This window comes from Larimichthys crocea, chromosome III (assembly GCF_000972845.2).
Source record: "Larimichthys crocea isolate SSNF chromosome III, L_crocea_2.0, whole genome shotgun sequence".
Classification (NCBI taxonomy): Eukaryota; Metazoa; Chordata; class Actinopteri; family Sciaenidae; genus Larimichthys; species Larimichthys crocea.
This window is the reverse complement of record NC_040013.1, coordinates 19480793-19505111: the sequence shown is the minus strand read 5'-3', so window position 1 is coordinate 19505111 and position 24319 is coordinate 19480793. Positions and strand designations below refer to the sequence as shown.

The 24319-nt window shown below is 41.0% G+C and overlaps 2 protein-coding genes across 4 annotated transcripts in view; both read left to right on the top strand.

The window, feature by feature from the left end:
• hmx3a (H6 family homeobox 3a) overlaps positions 1 to 13314 on the top strand; it is a 36653-nt gene extending 23339 nt beyond the window's left edge. For all 3 annotated transcript variants that reach the window (XM_027273712.1, XM_027273715.1, XM_027273720.1), the window contains exons 2-3: positions 10459 to 10762; positions 11728 to 13314. In XM_027273712.1, the coding sequence (XP_027129513.1) occupies positions 10474 to 10762; positions 11728 to 12347 (909 nt within the window). In that variant the 5' untranslated portion in view covers positions 10459 to 10473 and the 3' untranslated portion in view covers positions 12348 to 13314. The remainder of the gene's footprint in view (positions 1 to 10458; positions 10763 to 11727) is intronic.
• Positions 13315 to 18420: 5106 nt separating this feature from the next.
• hmx2 (H6 family homeobox 2) lies at positions 18421 to 20668 on the top strand. The gene is made up of 2 exons (XM_010743231.3): positions 18421 to 19004; positions 19653 to 20668. Exons 1-2 carry the CDS (start codon positions 18731 to 18733, stop codon positions 20198 to 20200), a joined length of 822 nt encoding a protein of 273 aa, XP_010741533.2. The 5' UTR covers positions 18421 to 18730; the 3' UTR covers positions 20201 to 20668.
• The last annotated feature ends 3651 nt before the right edge of the window (positions 20669 to 24319 follow it).

Sequence of the window (24319 nt, the reverse complement as noted above, 5' to 3'; positions counted from 1 at the left end):
TTAGCTCATACTTCAAGCTGAAAGGTAATGGTCAGATCAGCTGCTTGCTGGCAGCCCTAATAAGAACACAAACTGTTTGATAGTTTCTGTAAAGAGAGATTTTTTTCCTACAAATAAAAAGATGATTTTATTTGGTCATAATTTGTCTGTAGCTCATTTTGATTTAAAAAAAATCGTGAAAAAATCGTATAGTGAAAAAAAAATCGTGACTCAAATCGAGTCGTGAGTTGAGTGTATCGTTACATCCCTAGTCTTTGGGCCTCTAGCCAACAACTTAAAGTCATTCCCAGATTTACTTATCCAGCTCTGGTTTTGGCACAACACTGTCTGTATTCGCCTGAGCATTGGCCTGAAAACGTCCTTTCTGGTGGTCCACAACACCTGTGGTACAAACACTAACACTTCCCCCAGTGCTCTGAGGTCACAGTCTGGGTCAGTCTGGCTAACAAGTTAACATTAGCTAACGGCAGCTACAGTTTCCAGCAGTTTACTTTACCGCCAATCAGGAAACTCTGTAAATCACAAAAGACATCAGAGAGAAAGCCGGAAAACATTTTCTTTATAGAATATGATCCAGGTTCACCAAAATAAGTGAAGTAGTTGCTGGCTAATTGGCTATCTATAAATGGGAATACTCAAGAAAAGTACAAATACATTTAAGGACAGGACATTGGTAAATGCACTTAGACAATTATGTTATGTTTCATGACTATGTTAAGTGTCACATTATCAGGCTGAAAATGTGTTTTTCATATGGTGTGCTGTCTCAGGCATAAAACACTTCTGACCATTCAATCCATGTGAGGTTACTCATAGTGTGTGTGTGTGTGTGTGTGTGTGTGTGTGTGTGTGTGTGTGTGTGTGAGGGGCTGATTTGACTGAAGTCCCCTTGAGTCAGAATCTGTTATTTATTGCTATTAAATGGTTAATTTTCCTGTGTGCCCTGAGGACTTGGGGATGCATTAAGATGTGAGGAAGATGGCGTTGTCAAGGGTTTGGTGTGAATGCTTGATATATTAGGAGAACCATTCGAAAAGGTCCATCAGCAGTTGGTGCTAGTTGCTCATGTGTTTTCTATTTTTACTTAAACTGATGGAAAATTATGACTTTAGTTTTTATTTTTTAATTATTATTATTTAATTTAATACATTAGGAGCATTTGATATAGCTTCTGGGTTGCATATGAAGCATATACTGTATATGTTTATTCATATTTTTCTGTGTCTACATCTACATGTCCAAATACTGTGTTATCCCCAAAGCCCTTATTTATCTACCTGCTAAAATGTAAACTTCAGTGAAAGATCAAATCCTTTTAGTACTTGCAAACTTTAAAGTAAATGCTTCTTGTCAAAATTCTTGCGACTTTGAAGTATAGTGAGTTTAAGTGAGGTCGAGAGGTCTCTTAAGAGTAGATTCTACATGCGGTACAGAAACAGAAGTGAGGACACACCTTCTGAAACGTGCTCTAGACTGAGTGTACAAACTATCATTGGTAATGAGTTATAAAGTTCAAAATGGGGTAAATTTAGCATTTATTAGTATTTTGTTTTCTCTGATGTAGCTCAACTACCAGCAGCAGATTTTTCCCCCTGCTTAAATATATGTTTTGCTTCCATTTCAGAAAGTTTTCTATTATTGAATCCCTTTTTATACGTTAAATGTAGGCCATTGGATTGTTGTTGTATTTCGTGTGTCAGTTGCTGCTGAATATATTAAGGATTTCACACAAAAGGGAAAGACAATGGGGCAGATAGGTCTATTCCTGATCTCTTATCATGTGACGTTGCTGTAAGTAGGTGAAAGTTTCATGATAATCGTCTCAATCGTCACGCTGGAGTGAAAAAAAACTTTTGCCATACACAATCGTCTGCACTGATGTTGTGCAATAAGGTCAGACCAAAACTCAGAAAACATTTTTTTTTAATGACGCTTTGAGAACGTGGGCATTGTCATGTTAACACAGGAAAGGGTTTTCCCAAAGTTGCAACAAAGTTGGTTCTGTACCAAAGGTATGGGTGTCTCTTTCAATCTCACACTCACTCTGTGTATGTTTGAATTCACGTACGTGTGTGTGGGTGTATGTGTGTGTGTGTGTGTGTGTGTGTGCACACATGCCTTTCTTGTCTCTACTCAAATTTCCTCTCATTAGACAGTCCTGACAGCTGCTGGAAGAGGCAGAGGAGCCATACTAATCAGCTGACAGTAATAGCACTCTTTGCCACCTCACGACACAAGAGAGGGAGAAAAGAGAGCAAACAAACGCCAATTACTGTCCGTCACGAGGAGGGAGGGGTGGCAATCATGTTTTGTGATCATGTGCTTCTTGCTATACTCACAGACCAAACAAGAGGGTCAGCGGAGTTGTGTCCACAGGGAGGATACAAGTATTCGTGTCAAGTAGGAAAACACAATTTTTGTTCTCTGACTGGGAGAATGAGACTCTTGTTGGGTTTAATAGTCTTATTCCTGTTTTGTGTCCTCTCTTGTCCTCTTTAGTTTTGGTGCATGTTTTAGCCCATGGTTCAGGTTTTCTGCTTAGCCGTTGGAAAAGCAGAAACAAAGAGGCTACGAGTGCTATTAGTTTTGATTGGTTAGTAATGGGCTTTTATTTATTAGTCAATTTATTGATCCATTAGTAATCAATTGAGGCTCATTCACAACCCATGAGCTGAATCTCAATCCATTTCCTTAAGTGTGTGAGACAAGACAAATTTGACCCCAGCCCTTTACACACTTAATTCTGACCAAAGGATCTGGTTCCCCTTTAATGTGGAGCCCTGTCACATTACAGTGGAGTGTACACATCAGTCACATGTATATGTTATGGGCCACTGGCTACAGAGGCTGTTCGAGAGATTGAAGCTGAGGGGAGACGGTCTGCTGTCTGTGGCCTGTGGATGCACCCCGTCTGTGGTTCTGGTCTCACTCGAGTTGGTTCCTCTGGTCTGCTTGCAGGGGGGTCTAGGGTAACACTTTCTCATCCCTCTCAGGGCCACATCCTTGTTACCAACAGCTCCTCAATTATGCAGTGACAGAGAGAGATCAGCTGTCTCCGTGGATGTGGACAAGATAATATGGTGACAGGGAGTGTGCATTACACTAGTTCTCTGGGTCAAGGCTCTGGGTTTGTAGCCAAGCTCTTTACAGGGGAGTATAGCCAGTTAACCCCATTTGTTTTGTTTCTTTGACGATATATGTGTCCACTATAGCTATTTCAAATCACTGAGCAAATTTGAATTGTTTTGTTTTGTTTAGAGATTCACAGAGGCTGTCTATGTTGTTGTAGCTCTGCATGTATGTGTGTGTTGCATGCAGTTTAGATAGTACAAGCTGACAGTGGTTTCTGACATAGCTGCTGTTCTATATACAAGTTGTTAGTTTCCCTGAGTACAGAATTTTTTTCCATGCAGTCTTTCTTTCTTCTTCTCTCGGCCCTGTTTTGCCATGGTAATGCAATCCCCATTTCTGTGACGCGGGGCAGGGGTCATATTTGTGCCGAATAAAGTCTAGAAACAGGGAAACAGCTAGCCTAGCTCTGTCCGCTTGTGTAAAGATTACATACACCGTGTATCTCCAACCAAAACCAAAGTGTCAAAATGAGAACGTCTGGAACAGGTACATAAACCCCCATGGAACATTGAATTCTGTTTTCTACATGATGATTTTGCACAGATCAAGATAGAAGAAGCTGTTAATTTGAATCTGGTTGGACAGAACCAGGATGGCTACGATATCCTTTTACAGTCTTTATGCTAAGATAAGCAAACAGACTTGCTACAGCTGCATATTTACCATACAAACACACGACTGGCATCAGTATTCTCATCTCAACACTTTGCAAAAAAAATGAGTGTATTCACCAAAATGTCAAACTGCTCCTTTTTAATATACTTTCCTGTTGATGAGTTTACATGAATCAATGATATGAGCAATAAGCTATGAAACAAACAAGTTCTTTTTTTAAAAACTACATTCTTGGTTGAATGGGCCGCCCGGGTCACATTTAGATATTGTTAAGTGGCTTTGAATAGCTCCCTCGATTTCACAGTTCCAAATGACCCGCGATAATCAGGTCATTAAAATGAGCCCATTCTCCACATCTGACACACTTTCACTCCCGCCTCATCTGAATAACAAATCAGCTCTGGAGTGCTTTCTCAAACAGAAAGGGGTGGGGAGAAAAAAAAAGAAAAGAGGGAAAACTGACTTTCTCTTTATTTTCAGGTTAACCTTATCTCTATATTCAGGAGTAAAGATGGTAAGTAAGCTAGAGGGGGGGAAAAGGTCCTGTCAAAAGTGCCAGTGCCTGTGTGAAAGTACCCGGTTTTCTTAATTCATCCCTTAGGACCGGATAAGTCTATCAATCTGTTAAATTGGAAAGCCATTAGGTGCCCTGGTTTATGTGTTTCAAGCTGTTAACTAGAGGCTGATTGATTGTTGTTCCTTTGATGGGATATGCTGATCTAATCTCACTGTGTGCACGTTTGCAATAAATTACACAATTCATTTCCCCCATTTAGAGGAGGGGGGAAATCACACCTCCAGGCATGCCTACGCTCTGCAGGCAAAAGAGCAGGGAACCTATTTTATGGTGCCATTTAGCCAGCAAGCTTTCAGCGATCCCAGCCTTCTTTCTAACTCCCCCCCCCCTCTACTCTTGCCCTCTACCCCTCCGAAAAATCGAAGCATAATCAAGGTGTATGTTTAGAAAATTTATTGTTATAATTTTCCCCCATAATCTCTTCCATTTTCCTGCAGCATGCTGACATAGATCATCATCTAAAAAGAGAAAATGGATAGCAGTTTAAAATTTATCGGTCTTTGATTCTCAATTATACGTGTTTATGACTTCATCTGTCTTCAGTGACTTCAACCTTTTCCATTATGGTGGAATATTGTTTGTACGGAATCCATTAAATTCACAAGGCAGGACTCTAATGGTGGGGCTGCAGCGATTTGCAGAGGGAAAAGTTTTGAAAGGTTGGCTTTAGGAAAAGCGCGGCTGTTATGACACAAGAAATTGCTTTATTGATGGTCTGCTCTGCTGCCTGTGCATTTGGCCATTTGTTACCCGGCCCATATCTATATCTCAGGCTGACACTGATGAGAACTTTTCTGTTGCCCTCTCCAGATTATCGAGTTGTAATGACACATACAGGCAGGCTGGGTAAAAAGCTGACGATCCGTGGGCAGAGTTTTTGGAGGTACAGAGGGTGGATATTGAGGCTGGGCCAGCCTAGAGGGCTCGGATGAAGCTGCTCATAATAGAGAAAAAGGGCTACACTGCTCCTGTGACTGTTTCCATCCAAACCTTACAGAGGTCATCATCTGCCGAGAAACAATAAAGGAAGAGACGGAGTGATAAAATGTGGAGAGCAGGAGAGATAAAAAGGAGAACACACTTTCTCTGTGCCCATTTCTACCCGTAAGATACATGCCAAGTGACATATTTTCACATCATTTCTATACCGCACACTAAGGGAATATTCTCGCCTTGTGTGACTAAAGTACATTTGCCAGAAGAACTGGCATTCTCCTCCTGAAATACATGTTGTTTCCTGTTTACACAGGAAGTAACAAGACCCTCTCTAGTCAAGTGGCCATTGAAGTGTTCCAACCCCGGGTGACATTGAGCTTCTTCGACTGGCTGGTGCAAGGGGCCGAGTAAAAGCTAATCAGGCTGTAATTCAAGATTCGCCTGGCCACTTACAATCAATACTCTCACAATCCCAATTAAAGCTTGCCGGGTCAGTGAAAGGCCACCAATTCCCTTTCAAGTTAAAAGCAATACTTAAATCTAAGCAATCTCTGTGTGGCCTTCGTTGGTTTAATGGCTCATCCCAACAGGAGTGTCCAGTTAAAAGTGCAAGAAGGACACAAGGGTGGACAGTTTATAGTGATAAGTGCTGCTGTCTTTGTGGGCGCAGTTTGACACCAGGATCTTGTTGTCTAACAGGATTCTGTGCAAACTCTCTGTTTCAGTTCCTCATGCCAAATGAGCACAATTTGTTCTGAAAGGTTGCATACATAGATAGTGTTTCATCAGTTGACATCAGTGTTTACCTAAGCCAAGTGTCATTTTTTTCATTAGTCTTTGTGTTAAGTATGTCATAACAGAGGCTAAGGCAGCAGAGTGTGGTCTGTAAATAGGCTAACCTTGTTTTTGAAAGTACAAAGACTCATAACCCCCTATGACCGGTTGTTGCGAAAACACTTGCACTCAAGTACAATTTTGACTATATCTATTACATGCCACTTTATACTTCTATTGAGACATTTGGGAGGCAAATATTGTACCTGTGTCTGATATAAAAGACTGAAAGATTATGTAACACGATGCACTTTTAAAGGTGAAACTAACACTTACGGTAAATCAAATCAAACTAAAATTAGCCTCATCTTGACCAGCTGCACTTGATGTACAGTATTGCACCCAATGTATGTACATTTTTCTAATATTACTCATATACTGTTCAGTATAATTTTAAATGCAAGGCTTGTAATTGTGTATTTTTACAGTGTGGTAAAGGATCTGAAAAGCCTAACCCTTCACCACTGACAAAATTTGACACCTTGAGCTACAAGTTACCTTTGGAGATTAAGGTTTTACATGGAAAAAAAAAGATAATCCGTTTGTGAAACATGATGCATTTCTTTGGATTAAACTACAAAACAGTTTCAAATGCTATTGAAATGAACTCTACCATGACAAACTAAAGTAAAATGCTAGATTTACTTTAATGCAATAGAAATAAAAATAAAATAATAAACTGTTACTCATTTTACTTTTACTTAAAGGATCTGAATACTTCCTCCACCACTGCTTAGAAGTCAAAACCACAAGCTCACAGTTCCACTGTCACCATCACATACCCGCCTATTTTTCCCATTTTCCCCTCCAGTTTTCTCCCTCTGCGCTTTTGCCGTTGCATCCATGTCTTTTATCACAATTTTGACCCACAGAAAGGAATTCTCACAAGATATCAAAACAAAAATCTATATTTAATATGGGAGCAATTACAAAGCGAAGTTGGCTGCACAGGGCCGTTGTCACCAGAGCGCGTGTTTTTCATCAAATAGGTCATTAGATGATGATGGATGTAAACCTATAAAGTATCTAAACTGGACCTTTTAACAAACCACGAGCAACACTATCATTTCTCTAATAGAACCTGCTGACCGTGTCATTCCCTCCTGCCATTTGTCATTTTTCCTTGTGAAATAATCAATATCTGGGCGCTTTGAAATAAATAATATAAAAGTCATAGTAACCTACCCGAGGAGCAACAAAAATAGACTTATGGAGCATTCAGAAGGCCTATATGCCCTCAAGGCATTGTCTACTGCATGTTTCTAATCAATGCATAATATGAACTGTATTTTATTTTTTTAAGTACAGGCTATGGGATCTTCATTTGCACAGTTTAGTTTCAGAGTTTGCATCTGTTGTGTTCTATTTTATCCCAGGTTAAACATGTTGGGCTGCCGTTATAGTAGCAAAGTGTCGTAGTAAAGTATTTATTGTGACGTAAATTTGAACAATCTCTATTCGATTATACAAAAACATAACCTGGGACTCAGGTCATTATAATACACGTGCCTACAAGAATCACTTTTATGCAACAGTTGAAATATTAACACCGAGTGATGATATCTGCGCACTAAACAAACTGTAAAATGATATATTTGTTTATGCCAAATGCCATTTTAGTTACATCGACTTCCATCAGGCATCAGCTTCTCTGTTTAAGTTCCTATATATTTCCAGCTTGTTTTGTTTTGAAATATTAAAATATTCTATAGTGGTCAAATGTTTAAAATTATACATACTAACCTTTAAACAAAGAGTAATAAAGAGTATTCCCCTCCACTGACAAATACTTAGTCCTGTTGGCATGTGATCAGTACAGAGAAATACATTGTTTTCTATCATTTTCTCATGTGATTACAAATGTGTGTGATTTTTTTACTTTTAACACCTCTAAAACAATAATAATTCTGGGAGTTTACATCTAGGATTGTCATGCTTGGCCTTAGTGTCCACTTGTGAAAAAGGATGTCAGGATATAGACTAATCTTGACTTCCCAAATTTAGTTCAGGAGGTCAAGCTCTTATAAATAAACACTTTTTAAGATCATTGATCCAAGCACACTGTCCAGAATGATTAGTAGCAGTTCCTCCTGTGTTCAGTAGTGTCATGGAGCGTACAAACAATAGAAATGCTACACAAACATGGGTGAAATTGCAAACAAAAGGGGTTTTCAAGATCTCTTAGACCTTCTTATCAGGTGAGACATATTAAATACTGCCTGACACATATTGGAATAATGTGAATTCTTTGGGCTTTATAGGCTCCCAACAAAATATCCACATTTAACACCTCAGTCTGAGGGTGTCATCAAATACCTGTGGTGATGACCACGTAAGGAAAGGCGGTAATTACATCACAGTAACAGGATATCTCCACTTGAGCACCTCACTAAATGAATAACACGTGTTAATTACACGGACAAGCCGGCGCATGTAAGAACTCTACACACGATGAGGGGAAAAAGAAGCGCCATGGCACCCAGTACAACCTTTATCTTGTCACTGACACCCTTTATTATGGCTTCATATCGCGTGGCTAATGAATGTCTTTAGGGAACAGATAATGACTCATAACTGAAATGAGTACATCTCAGTCAGGTCACACGTGCGATCAGACTGTCTTATAGGACAAATATGGTGGTCTCGGTCCCACACATTGACTTGCATTCATTCCATGGTGACTTATTCTAACACTGATGATAACTAACATTAACCACAACACAAATCTTAACCCTAAAATTAAGTGGGTACCTTATGGGGGACCTGCCTTTCGCCCCCAAAATTAGATATGTGTGTAAGTATGAACATACACACTCTCTCTCCACACACTTGCATTTCCCCCTCTTGGCCCACAGAGGACGCTGTCTCCCCGTTCTTCTTCTTTCTACACCAGCCTCTCAACCAATGGACTGCTTTTTAACAAGTCAATTAATATCAATGAGTGAATATACATAGCACATTTACAAAGAGTGCAATCTGAGGGATGAATTAACCAAATCGATTAGGGGGGGGGGGATAAATGACTGTGTGACTCTCAGACATTGTGGAAGTGGCCCTTTTGCTGAAAATCAATGAATTAGAAATATGATTCTCATCGCCGGTTGGTGACACGTTGAGTAGCTGCAGCCTGATCTCAGGCCTTTTTCATATTCTGTCTGCCTGAGAGTCTGAAAGGCGAAAAAAAAATGAAGGGACTATTTGACGATTTGAGTGACCACACACTTAATTAGATTTCATTTTGTTTTGTCGTGTTAAGGTGATTTTTTTTCTATGACTCTGCACAAGAAATGAGGCGTTTTATTGACAAAAAAAAAAGATTTAAATAGCAAATGACTTATTATTGCTATTTTATGAGTTTGCAGTACAGTGGTACTATTATGTGCTGTTGGATGGCTGATGGAGTTTTCATGCAGAACTTGATTTGCTTTTTTTTATATGATTAGCTTTTTATTTAAAATAATCTGTTTGATATTAAAAACATCACATTTTAAATAATCAACACGAGATTTAAACGCAGGCCTACGGGCTATATAAAAATATAAAATATAATTTCTTTAAAATACATAGCGTTTGGTGACGATTATAGAAATTAAATGTCTGCTCATTAAAAAAAAAATCCACCAGACACCTGCAGCATGAGTGAAAGCGGTTCAGAAAAGATATCCTGAAATATAAAAACACTGGATTATGAGTAATCTCATGCAGTCTGTGTGTGTGTGTGTGTGACTGTAATGTTAGTTGTGTGATGAGGCGCTTATCCCAAACCTTCCTTTCTGGCGCTAACAGCCCTGTGTTCATTTTCTGCCTAATTGGACTCTATGAGACCAATAACAGGCGAGCACACAGAGCCTGCAGCCAGAGCGCATAGAGAGGGGAGGATGGTCTCTCTCTCTCTCTCTCTCACTCTCTCTCTCACTCTCTCACTCTCTCTCCTCACCGTCTCTCCCTTAATCCCATTTGCCATTGTACATGCCCAATCGCCTATACTTTCCGCATTTAACTTGGATGACATTTTTATTTCATCATTAGCATCAGACGCCAGACTGACTGACACGGTGGACACAGTTTGCGATTTGACGAAAGAACCCGGAATGAGACATCTCCGTGTTTATACGTGTGGTTGTTTTTTTTCCTTTGCCTCGTTTTATTATTTTTATCTAGCCTAGAAAAAGGGACGTGCGTTTTGACGCGCTCTCCGGGCGTGAAAGTGAGACTCCGCGTTTAACAAAAAAAAATCACTGAGAAGAATAAAACAGGGAATCCTCTCAGGCAGGATATCGACAGTGTGCAAGTCAGCCTTGCCTTTTTTTTCTTTCCTCCTCTCCTCGCTTTGACTCTCTGTTTCCGTGGTCCTCTGCGTTCAGACCACAGCCACAGCGATGCCAGAGACAACGCAAGAGACGTGCGCTTCGGCCAAGGACTCTCCTTTCTTCATTAAGAACCTGCTGAACTGTGATAGCAAACCGTCCAAACCCAAGCCCGTACTGGCTGCCACCAAGGCGGCCTTGGAGGGAGGATTTTCCCTCTCTCAGGTCGGGGACTTCAGCTTTCCACGTTTTGACCTGCCCGCACAGAGGTTCAGCATACCGGCTCACTATTTGGAGCGCACCTCGGCGTGGTGGTACCCCTACGCCCTGAGCTCATCCGCCCACCTACACAGAACCGAAGGTAAGACTGACACGTAGAAACAACTATTTATTAGACATTAGGAGCACAGACTTATCACTTATGAGCCAGCAAATGTCACACTTTTAGCTCATGATGTTGCACATTTATTCTCCTAATCATTTAAATAGATGGACAGGGAGAACTTTATTATTTTTTTATGATAACAGTCACATCATAAAAGCTTTTAGGGTGATGTCCCCTGTGTGTTTTGTGCGTAAGCAAACAGTCTTTGCACTTCCGCCTCAGAAAGTTCAGTGGATTTTGCGCGTTTTGGTTAATAGGAAATAATATGGCATGGCTTGTCTTTACCACACCACAAAGTACATAGTGATTTGACGCTTTGTCCTCTATGGAGGCCTATTTTGTTATGCCACGACGCGAGATAATAGATCAATAAAGTGACACACTGAGCATAAAATGAAGTAGACATCATCAAATCATGGGATGAGGGTGACGATGCGCAGCGTGCTTTTGATTTGTCTATTGGCGCTCACTGTGAACATCTCACCCCAGAGGCTCGGTCACTGACAGCGTTTTTTTACCTGCCGGTTTCTGTGATTTATTCATGTTGGATTTAAAACACACTGATAAGAAGGACACTATCATGCGTTCGTGCAAAGAAAGAATTGGATTTAGAAAGCTTGTTCAATTAGGAGAGTGAATGCGCAGCCCTGTTTTGATGAAGTGAAATAATAAATAAAGGAGGGTTTTGAATATTCTGTTTCTTTAATATCTAAAAGTTATTTTAGTAAGTGTGTTTTAAATGTGTTGGAACACGGTGCTGTCAATCGGTCTAGCTCTAAAAATGGTTTATGTTGATGTCACAAGCAATATTTTTCGGGCACTATTTATAACCATTTTAGTTCTCACTCAGTCCAGCATCAACAGGCTGTAATAAAACCCTAAACACACAGCGTCAGGCCTCACTGTTCATGTGACCACATCTCCTTGTGTCCCCATTCCAGTCACTGAGAAACCAAGACCCAGAGACTCCTCTCCAACCTCGGGCACAGACAGAGACTCACCGGACCTGGTGCTCAAATCCGAGCCAGACGCCAAAGACGACGACGAAGATGATGAGCACAACAACAAAAGCGGCGACGAGATAATCCTGGAGGAGAGCGACACGGAAGAAGCCAAAAAAGACGAGATAGAGGAGTGGAAGAAGAGGGACGACGACAAGAAGCCGTGCCGCAAGAAGAAGACGCGCACCGTTTTTTCACGTAGCCAGGTGTTCCAGCTGGAGTCCACCTTCGACATGAAGCGGTACCTGAGCAGCTCGGAACGGGCCGGCCTGGCCGCGTCCCTCCACCTGACAGAGACTCAGGTGAAGATCTGGTTCCAGAACCGGAGGAACAAGTGGAAAAGGCAACTGGCAGCCGAGCTGGAGGCCGCCAACCTGAGCCACGCCGCGGCGCAGAGGATAGTCCGTGTGCCCATCCTCTACCACGAGAACTCGGCCTCGGAGAGCGGAGGAGCCGGTGCCAACGTGCCCGCGAGTCAGCCACTGCTCACCTTCCCGCACCCGGGCGTCTACTACTCCCATCCCATCGTTACATCCGTGCCGCTGCTCAGACCGGTTTGAAACGAGTTGTTGCGACACAAGTTGAGAAAAAAAAAAAAAAAAAAGACAATATTTTTGTACAAGTGACTGAATGAAGAAAAAAAAAATAAAGAAAAGAGACACACTGTCCTACATGGACCTATTTTGGCAAATATATTGTCATATTCCATAAGGGTGCCGTTTACACGTGATCCGACAATTCAGATACCATGTTTTATTATTATTATTATTATTATTATTATTATTATTATTATTATTATTGTTACAGGCTATGTAATTATCACCTCAGGAGTCCACCTGCTTACACTGCCTGATGAGTGTCTGTTATTTTTTCCATAATAGATTTGACACCATGACTGTTGCTGGACACATCAGCTCTGTGTGATGTACTAAAAAACAAACTGTGTTTACAAAATAGTGGCGGCCTAAAGGTGCAGGCCTGCTTTATCACCCTGCATCAGCATATTTGATTTTGTTTCCATTTCCACAACTAATTACAATATGATGTGCAATACACTGACGGTGTGCTGTGAATGAATGAGTCCACTAAACGGGGGAAACGTTTTGTCATCTGTTCACGGTGGGATACTGATGAGGATTTGTTGTAATTTACTTTTTTTTTTAAAGCGTTTGACGAGGGACAATCAAGACACTCTCAGCTGTAAAATACCCACGTAGCTTCATGTTTAGTTTTAGTGATTCTCACTCTCGTTCCCTCCACAAGGACACGTCCTTCAAGCACAAGTGTTTGAGCTCCAATGTCGCTTTAATCTACTTTGTGTTTTTATTTTTTATTATTTTTTTTGAACAGGAGCGGCAAAAATATCGACTACACTGGTGTACAAAGTATGTAAATGTATATATTTAATGAGGCACGGAGAGGAACTGCCACTTCTCCTTTGGACAGTTAAAAAAAAACGACAAAAAAACAACGTTTTGATATTGTATTGCTGAACCATGTTGTGAAATAAATGGAGAATATTCCGTACATTTTAGGATATTTCTGTATGATTCTAGTATGCAGTGATGGATTTTTAAAAATGTAGCCATTTCCTAATTAACATATTTTTTTTTGTGTCACTACATTAAATATATACAAATAATACAAGCATATTATACAAAAACACAACAAAAAAAATAGTTTAAAAAAAGAAAAAGACAAATCTCTCTTCTGATAATAGATGCCACACACACACACACACACACACACACACACACACACACTTGTAGCTTGGGCAGGTGGGTTTCTGTAATCATCTTAGTGTTATGCACTTTAAAAACGTTATTTTACATAAAACGTGGCTCGGTCAATTAGATACGTAATTGCCACCATCTTGCCAAAATTATGTGTAATGTATTCAGAGGAGGACATTATTCCCTGAGTATGAGCTGCTGTCTTTTCACATTTTTTTTTTCCTCTCTCCCCCTGTCTCTCTCCTGGCCTTGTGTGTTTGTGTATTGTGTGTGGAGGTGGAGGGATGTCAGGATCTATGGCAGGCATCTCCACCTTTTTGTTGTTGCAGCAAGCGATCACTTTTACTCATCATCTTCATTCTTATTTTATTTTTCTGTTTTTTTTTTTTAAATCACTTTTCGAGGAAACGTCTCGTTTTACAGCCATGATGCCACTTTTGAAGTGGTGAGGTAGCACGCTGGTTTTGCAATATAAAAACATTTATTTAAAAAAAATCCTTACTCTTATTCATATTTTTAATCTTTACAACAACATCGCTGTCTCCAGTTGAAACTCAATAGTTATTGGCCCATCTTTAAAAAAACTTACTTTGTAACACATTTGACCCTACAGGTGTCACTGGACACTTGAGGCAATAATTAAATAATAGTTCATGTAAAATGTTATGTTTTATGCTTTTTATGCAAATGAACCGGCTGAATGAAATTTTTTCTTAAATTAGGAACTTCTCAGCGAATGTGGAAAAATTCAAACTTGGTTGAAGATATTTCAAATCAATTGATATTAATATTAGCACATTAAAAAATACGATACAGCCTGGTGGTGTTTTGTGATCAATCATAAATGAAAAAAAAAAAAAAGATGTCATGCCAAGACATAACCTACCTGGAATTTTTTCAGCATATAGTCTTATACTGAGCAGTGTTTTTATTTTAGCTTTTACAAAACTGTCACAAGAGAGAAATGCAGATCCAAGGGGAGGAGGCTGTGAGAGGAGGGCGTGAACACTCCTCTGAGCCTCTGCTGAGTTGGCCGCATGCAGCACAATAAATAGCAAATAATCAGAAATCAGTAATAAATAATCACAATGATTTATTTAAACGACTTTTTTTTTTTTTTACATTTATATATGAGCATATCTGTGACCAGGTGACAGTCCAGGTGGACACTTGGAGCCATCTCCCTCTCATTAAAACACCAAACTCCTTCATAGTTTGTGCAGTTTTAGGAGCATGTCGAGGTTAAATTTACAGCATACACACATCTAACAGCAGACTGCACAATATTACACTTGCATTGCCCAAACATCCAAATTTAACACATGAGATTATGAGTAAAAAAAAACAACAAAAAAAAAACCTTTGCCTCGAGGGTCATTTTCTGTTTTCATCTGTAGGCTGATACAGTTATTGAAAATGAATCAGTCAGCAACAAACTGTATATGATGACCTCATCGAGAGACAAAGGGTTCATTCAAATATCGTCAGATCATCCAAATATCGACGTACCACGCGCACTCAACACGGCCCCATTACCGCAAATTAATAGATTGGTATGGCATTATTCCTCTGGCACATATCGATCGGTAAACGTCTGCATCATATTGCGTCAAGTAAGAGCAATGTTCACGTTCAAACGCGCCGCTTCGGCTCAGCATGACCTTGATTTGCGCGCATAAATTGAAAAAATTACCACTCGATAATTTCCATTTGTGCGACATCTTTATGTAAAGGAGAAAATGGAGCGGGGCCAAAATCAGATAAAGTACATTTGCAGGAACGGGGGCAAACGGACGTGACCGGGGACTCCGCTCAGTGTATTACATTAAATTTGAGAGCTGAATGGATAATTTTAAGCCCTATCAGAGGTTTTAGTGCCAGTTTGGAAACACTCAAGTGGGCCCGACCACCTTGCGTAACGCTAGCCTCCTCTCTGAAGCCACTCACAGCTGCTCACACGTGTGTTGGACTATTAAAGTTAGTTATAGCGGGACATATAGGCTGTATGCAGAGATTAAAGCATTTATTTAAAGATTAAAATATAGTTTTTTTTATGACACAAGCCTTAAAAAAACATTTTTGGCTTTTGGCTCATGGTGCCAAGAGAGAAACCACGTGAAACAGTGATATATCAGTAGGCCTAAGCCTTATCAACATCTCTAAAGTTTCCAGTTTCTTTAACAAATCATATCAAACAAACATCCTCATTGATGGCTCCCTCGGGGTAAAATTGGCCACAGGTGAACACACGTGTGCATCAGAAATCACCTTTCCCGTTGGTCCTGTGCGTCAAACAAAAGCTTCCTGTTATAGATCCAAACTAGTGGTGAGTTTCCATAATCAGGAGGCCAAAACACAGAGAGGGTGTGACGCGTCAAAGCTCGTGTGTTTGAACAACTCTTTTGACACTTCTTCTCAGAGGAAATCTTGTTTTAAAGAAACCATCCCATTTACTTTGCTGATTGAATGCGAGCATCAGATTTTCATCAAAGTTCTATTAAGTGAAACATAGGTTGCGGGGCACCGTCTGATTGGAACAGTTTAAATTTTAATTGTGTTTTTAATTTGACATATAGTTGCTGTGAAGAATGACACTGAAACGCCGAGGGGCGGTCGATTTTCTTAATTTCTCCCCGAGGAATTGATGAGTCTATCAGGGCAGTAGATTGGAAAGCCATTAAAACTCAATGGTTAGGTTGTTAATTGGAACTTGATGGATAGGAGCCCGTGGATAGGCTGTACTGATCCAATCTTCCTGACTTTGTGTTTTCCAATAAATTACCCAGTTCATTTCCACACTCAGATTACATAAATTGTACACCTCCAGGGCTCGGGCGCTCTGCTTGCGTTTACAACTCTCTCTCTCTCTCTCTCTCTCTCTCTCTCTCTCTCTCTCTCTCTCTCTCTCTCTCTCACTTTCTCTCTTACGCACACACACACGCCTCCTGAAAAAAGAGCAGGCCCCGCTTTCTTGAATGAAAATCGAAACATAATCAACGTTTATACTTAGAAAATTTATTGATATCATTTTCTCTGGTAATTTCCTTATTCTAGAGTTGGACACGCCATATATCATAATACACACGTGTAAAGGGTCTTTGTTTAATATTTATCGAAGCTTGATTCCCAGATCAAAGCGCCTCATAACTTCATCTGTCTTTCTCAGACCTTTCTCTCCTGCTAAAGATCTTGTTCTGTTATTGCGGTAGGGCGGCCATACGCCACCTATCATTGTGATAGAGCACGAACTTAGGCGCGCTCCTTGCTGTTTTGGGGGCCCTCGCCAGATGAAACGCGGAAACATGGGCTAAGAGGTGGACATTTCCATACTAATAGAGGTAACTACATCGCTCGGCCTGTACGACTGGCCTATAAACGCACAAGTCTGACATAAAAAAATAAAAAAAAAACAGCCAGCGTGCGTAATTCATTCTCTGCAGCACAATAGCAGCCTGTTATGTCCACTATCTCTATGATGAACCAATCCCACTTTGCAAAAGTCGCCTGAAAGTGATGAAGGCGGCCACACTGACAAAGGTCTTTCTTTGAAAAGAGCGGCATATAAAATAAACCCATTTAACTGTCATTGCAGATTTCACGCCTTATGTGTAACCACCATAAATCCAGCATCCGCCCCGACTGCCCCCATATATTTGCCCCCCTTTCAGCAAAGCCTCCCCTGCGTAAGCGTTTTGTTAAGATCGTTAAGCAGCTGCTCAGTTGACGATATTTACGCGTGGATCCAGATGCTTCTGTCTGCCTGCTATGATGATGATGATGATGATGATGATGGTGACGACAGAAACTGCTGTCAGCATCATCAGCACCAACGCCAGCATCCACAGTCGCCGTCTTCAATCCTTTTCTAGCCGGTCTTCTAACACCGAGTGCCGGTTGTGTGGATACCGGGATGGGCGTTGACATGATGATTAAAGCTGACCATTTGTAATGTGTCTGGGGCTCCCTTACAAAGCAGTAAAAGAGGGATAATGTGCCCGAACCGCCAGCTCAAGCCCCGCAGCTGTCCCGCAGCCAGACACAACACCCACCCACCCACACACACACACACACACACACACATAGATAGAGCATGGGTGGTGAAGGTGGGGAGAAGGGAGGTGGTGGGACGCGCGCCCCCCCTCCCTTCTTCTGACACACCACACACACAAACACACACACACGCGTGCACGCACTCGGCCCCCACCACCTCCAATCAATTAGTCAATCAATTAGCCGGCCTCCACTCCACGCGCGGTCATCACGAGGCAGATTAGCTCAGTAATGATCAAATTAATTCTTAATCGGAGATAATGGACGCGGGATGAGTTTATTATTTTCAGGGAAAAAAATGAGTTGGGCCTCTGTTTTTAGTTTCCAGGCTGTATGCGCGTGTTACTGTCACCCCGGCCAATTTAACATGCACACAACAATAATAAAAAAAACTTGCATGAGGTCATTCTCAGTTGACTGAGCCGTGTACATTTTGCATAGGTTTATAAACCGCTGTCTGTGTCTGTTTATGAATCGTGCGCATTTAAACCACATTCAGACACACGCCAATGGAAAAAACTAATAAATAAAACTTCATTTTTTTAAATGATATTTTTCAGAAATCTCAACATATTTCCTTAAAATATGACATGAGAACATTAAAGTATTGTTTTAAATTCATTTTAAACCCCTTCAAACTCCAATATTGCATTTATTTAAATAACTATAGGAGTTAAACAGGGTTTAAACATTATTCTAAATGTTCTGAGTGCAGCTGAATGAAATGAGCAGAAACGAACACTGCTGCTCTTCGCCTCTCTCGCTCTCCTCATCCCATCTCAAAACCTTGACAGGAGTTTGAAATTTCCGGGCTTATGTTGGAGGCTGCGATTGGCCCAGGAGGAGCTTACCTACATGCAAATCAAGCAACGCAACCTTGCTGCCTCTGATCCAGAGCGTGAGGAGGAGGACCAGGAATACACTCATGTTCCCCGAGCTCTAGAAAAAACACCTTCAACTCCTTCAATGTAAAACTCCACAATTAAACAGGCTAGGGGGAGAGAAAGAGAGAGAGCGAGAGAGAGAGTGAGGGGGGAGAAAAAAGAAGACGACAAAAACCGCTTTCGTAATTTTTACGCACCAATCGTGTAGAAACCAATAACGGAATACAAGGGGACAGACAGATTCAGTCAATACTTCAATACTGTTATGAAGCGAGAATGAGTAGCGCAGAAGACAGCGGGAGCAAATGCTCGTCGGGCCCGATTTCCAGCTTTACCATCCAGTCTATTTTAGGCACGCCGTCCGATGCGCCGCGCTCCGGGACCAAAGAGATCTCCAAGGGGCCACCGCCGCCGCCGCGGAGGCGCTCACTGTCGGTGTCCTCCGAAGAGGAGTGCAGCGGCGGAGAGGACTCAGCAGACTGCTTCTGCTCCGACACGGGTCACAGCGAGCCATGCACCCAGCACCAAGCCCATAACTTCTCATGTTTAGGTGAGGAATATTTATTCTTATCTGACTATTATTACTAATCTTATTATTATTATAATAACAGACAAGGGACATATATTTATTATGCGTAATAGTTAAATTAAAACACATTTAAACATTATATATTTTCATTTACTCTGTAAAAAGTCTTATCAAAATAATAATAAAAAGCAGGCCTCCAGTTTAGTTTTCGTTTTGCACTTCAGCTCACATTTCATCAGCTTGTGTTTGTGACTGTAACACTCACACGCAGCTCATCCACATCCACTTGTTTGTCATGTGCAGCAGCAGCCCGAGGAGTGCAAGGTCGAATAATTATCCCTCTGTCTGTCCTCTCATTTCAAATTTAATTGAGCCTGCTAATTGATGAAACATGTTTCTAAAATGGCCGCACTACACGTCGTCAATTGAGCGTTAAATAGAGCTGGATTTAATTAATAGCTTTACTGTAAACGGAGCGTACTCGTGGTGAATTGTTTATTTAAAAAGTCACCGGTTTGCAACAGACGATTTAGGGAGTCACAGTTCACACTTGACGGACTCTCAAACTGAGTATGTAGAAAAACGGTGACAGGCACCTGTTCTAAAATACACATTTGTATTTCTAGGTTTTAATAGTCATCACCTCCTTCTCCTCCTGCTCGTGTTTAGGTCCCGGCAAAGGACTCCTGTCTGGAAACGACGGGCTCGCACGGCGGCCGCACCTGCCACAGCCTCTGCTGCAGGATTATAAGGAAGAGAGGGAGAGACCATGCCATCAAATGTCACCTCTGTCGGAGGAGAGACAGACAGACGGTGCGGACAAGCAGGGCAACTCAGCCAAGAAGAAGACGCGCACGGTTTTCTCCCGTAGTCAGGTGTACCAGCTGGAGTCCACCTTCGACATGAAGCGGTACCTGAGCAGCTCGGAGCGGGCCTGCTTAGCCTCCAGCCTGCAGCTGACGGAGACTCAGGTCAAGACGTGGTTTCAGAACAGGAGGAACAAATGGAAACGACAGCTATCAGCTGAACTGGAGGCGGCCAACATGGCCCACGCCTCCGCACAGACACTAGTGGGGATGCCGCTGGTTTTCAGAGATAACTCCTTACTGCGCGTTCCAGTTCCCCGATCTATCGCCTTTCCGACGCCCCTGTATTACCCGGGGAGCAACCTGCCAGCGTTACCTTTATACAACCTGTATAACAAGATTGAGTACTGAATGACTCTACTGTATGTTCAGCACTGCAGTAAAAAAAAACAAAAAAAAAACGCATTACAAGACAACATTCTCATAAGTGTCTCCACATAACCGCTGTATATTAATTGTATCACTTTATTTGTTGGAAGAAATTCTTATTATGCAGCAACTGTACGTCTCACATGAAAGCAATCAAGCTTCCCTAAATGTATAAAATACACCATGTGTATAATTAATTATAATAATTTTTGTACTTTTATTTTGTTTTTCCTTCTTCCCTTCCTTGAGTCATGAAATAATGGAGTTATAGCATTCATATCACATTCAAGAAAAAAAAAGGATCCCACAAGAAATGCTTTTAAAGGTTTTTTTTGTTTTTGTTTATTGGTTTGTCAAAGCATCATAAGGCATCAACATTTTATTTCACCCCACAAGGAAAAAAACATAATTATTCCATTTAAGGAAAAATATCATTGTTTCTATTGTAATTTAGACCTTCAATAATCTTCTCATTCAATAAATTTTCTATTTCAGTGAAAAAAAAATGAGCTTGCTTTGTTTTATTCAAGTCCTGCTGTTGTGCACTTGTAACTATTGACACACTTTAAAATTTTGAGACACAAGGTAAATATTTTTAAGTTCTTGTAAACAAGACTAATGCTGAAGTCTACATAGCTGTGTTGACACAACTCCTCTCCCCCGAGGGGCACACGGAAAGTACACAAACTTTTTAAACTTTTTTTTATCACAACACATTATATCACAATGATCCAGTGTGATAATATCTATGTTAAAGGCTAATGGTATAGTCTGAAATTAATGGTGATTTTTTGTTGTTGTAGAGGTGCAGTTTTTTATTTTTTATTTTTTTAAAGTGAAGTTAACCATGACTAAAGTGAGGAAAAAAACTTGAGGACACTGATGTTAATTAACATACATGACATTTCTGTTCATACTTTCACATCCTATCATACACCTCCTATTATTACACCAAATATTAGGCTGTGAGCTTCTTGACAGGTGCGTTTTTAATTGCAGCTTGTAGCTGTGGAGGAGCGACGCTTTTGTAGGAATGCAGTGTGAAATGTCACGCATTCATCCCTCTGCAAGCCTCATACTGTAGCTTCCTTATTTGTCCCCTAAGCACATTAGTCTTGCAAGCGGATTCAAATATCAAGCCGTGTCTAAAACTACACGTTTTCATTATGCAGAGACTTTAAAGTTCAGATTCATTTTTTGAATTTCTAAACACTGCTAGTAGTGCTCTGCTGTAAATCAAGAAGGGGATGACCTAAACAAGCTGCCTTAAAGGTAATGCATGCAGAGGTAACTAAGAAGTAGATAAAGCACATTGCTGGGTGTAAATGAGATGCATGCTATCTCAAACTGGGGCGGATCTTCTCTCATTTGAAGTCTGCCTCCCAGCATCAGGTCTTGTAAGGGGAAGCATAATAAAGAGGCATATTGTCAAAGTTCAAGACTTGTTTTAACTGAAGCTCCATCTGCTTAAACAAACGACTGTATCAGTTTGGGCACCATAGTATGACTTTTTAATTCAGAAGCTTTTCAAGAGCTTGAATTTACTATTTTATATCAATTCAGTGCATGCAGAAATTAAACACAACACACGTACTCACTCTCAAGCACACACACAAACACAAACACACACCCAAATGTCCTGTTGTTGATGGAGAGCGATAAAACTGTATCATTTGCCAGCTTTTCTTGGGTGTCACATCATGTACAAGGGACCCCCACCACCCACCCAACCCCTTCTACCCATCCCACCAATCTCTCACTGTGTGCTAATGGCTACATTACCTAGCAGAATCATGACTAGCCAGGCTCTGCTGCCCTGCAGATTATGCCTGACCCAATTTCTGCAACAGCCGCCCTGTGTTTCTGGGAAAATGGATAGCGTTAGACAACAGCAGTGATTTATGGGTAACTCCAGCACCAGCGAAGAGGTGAGGTGCAGGAGGATGAATTTGTGACAGATAGGAGAGGGAGAGAAAAGAGAGATAGAGAGAGGGATGGGAGACCGTAACGCTTATGAAAAGGAGCAATAGCTTTGGTTGAATGAAGCTGTTTATTAGTTTCCAAGTGGTCATTATGTCATCAGGTATGACGGCAATGCGCCGCTCTTTTGGATGGATGTTTGCACCCCAGTGACTTGTGGGAAATCTGCATGACCTGTCACCTGAGGTTGTTTGATTTACAAGACGGGGAGAGAGAGAGAGAGAGAGCGAGAGAGAGAGAGAGAGAGAGACGTGTGGTGCTGCAGTGACGAGCAAAGGAGAGAAAGTGAAAGAGAGGAATAGGTGGGGGGCAGAGAGGAGGGGGTTCGATGTAACTATGTATCACTGCAATGGCAGGTGTGAATTACAAATTTTAATAGCAGGGCAATGAAAATGATTTGAAGTGGTTTAAACTGCAAAGAGACAGCGACTGGCATGGTGATGAAGATTTGTTGAGATGATGTGTTGTGCCTTAGGATTCATCAAACCTGCCTGGTAAGGTGAAAAGCAAGTGTAATTCACTCTGTGGTATAATTTATGATGGGAGTAATGGAAACTGTGGGCTACACGCAGTGTGGAGAGGGAGAGGCAAAGACAGAGAGCGCTGGGCAAATTGATTCTCGGGATAGTTTTTAGAGCATATTTACAGGATCATAATGAATTATACTAAAACCTCCGGATATCACCTCTTTTACGTCTTGAGATAAAATGATGTAGATCAAAACTAACTTAATAGAGACCCCATTAAATTTAAACAGGCTGCAACAACATTACTTTACTTTTTTTATTCATCACGTTCTCCTCTAATATTTGAAGAACTCTTTTTTTCCCCCTTACATATTCCATCCCTTCATCATGCATTTGGATGAGGGCTTTTCAACTACCATCCCAACATATTTACAGCCATTTGATTTAAAGAGGGCGTATGTGTGGTTTCATATTAGAGCGGGAAGGTTATGAAGTATAACACCACAAGCAGATGCAGAGCCTCGGGTCTGCCTCAAGACAAGAGTTTTAAAAGCGATCGCAATGCATTAAGCCAGACAACTCTCAAGACCTGTTTGCTCCCTAAATGAATTTGAGGGGAGCGTAACAAGATTTTTGAGGCAGGCCCTGTCATCCGCTGGCTTTAACCAGCTTCTGTATTTATGGGTTAATGGTTAAAAAGGAGAGCTTGGACCAGAAGTGATTTTTCATGATTCTGTTTTATATCAACTGGAAATGAAGGAGCTGAAGGGAAATTGTGTTTGTCCCCCTCCTCCTCCTCCTCCTCCTCCTTCTTCTCCTCCCCAACCCCCTCTCCTTAACAGGAGAGGAATATGCTACTGTACCAGGCAATGGGAAACATGGGCATGTTATAAAGTCATAATTTTGTGTAAACTGTTACTGAAACAAGAATAAAACACAAGGATACAATAAGGGTGGAATAAAAAATAAGTTTCAAGTTTACTGTTTGGTTCAAATGAAACCAAAGCGTAGGTTTCTGTCTTAAAATCAGTTTGTTAAACTGTTAAATATTTCTGCGACTGACAGTATCAACATGACGTATTTTGAGATATTTATAAGGCCAAATACAGACAGCTCACAATGAAAACCTTTTCCATCCCAGAGTTAAATTCTCCAAGAACAATATTTAACCAAAAATATGCCTTAATGGCAAAGTGCATTATGCTTCATTGTTAAATCACCAACCATTTTTTGAACTGCCTGTTCTGTAGTGCCATTCTCTGTCTAATATGCATCAAACTATTACGGGCTACAGCACGTGTAGAGAACTCGGCTATTACTCCAGAGATAAGTCCATTAGCATTACCTTTGACACAATAATGGACGTCAGATACAATTCTCTACTCTCCATTTTGTATTTGTAAGGATAATAGGGGGATTATCTTGAAGGCCTTATGCTACACACTCAAGAGTGAGACCACACTGAGGACAGAGAGGTCTGCAACAGTTGTTTTCACATCCTCCCCTCTCTCCCTCAGCCCTCTACTGCTCCAAGACCCTCTCAGAGAGAGCCAGGGAAGATAAAGCATGTCATTATTCTATTAAAGACCTACAATTTTTGTAATGGGACTTGCAGCGGTCGGCAGAAGTGCAGGCAGCTTCTTCAATATCCTGG

Excerpts from the sequence above, each read along its gene's own strand:
- hmx2 (XM_010743231.3), top strand. The coding sequence starts at position 18,731 with ATGAGTAGCGCAGAAGACAGCGGGAGCAAATGCTCGTCGGGCCCGATT. Across the intron at positions 19,005-19,652 it reads CCATAACTTCTCATGTTTAG|GTCCCGGCAAAGGACTCCTG; the intron begins GTGAGGAATATT and ends GCTCGTGTTTAG.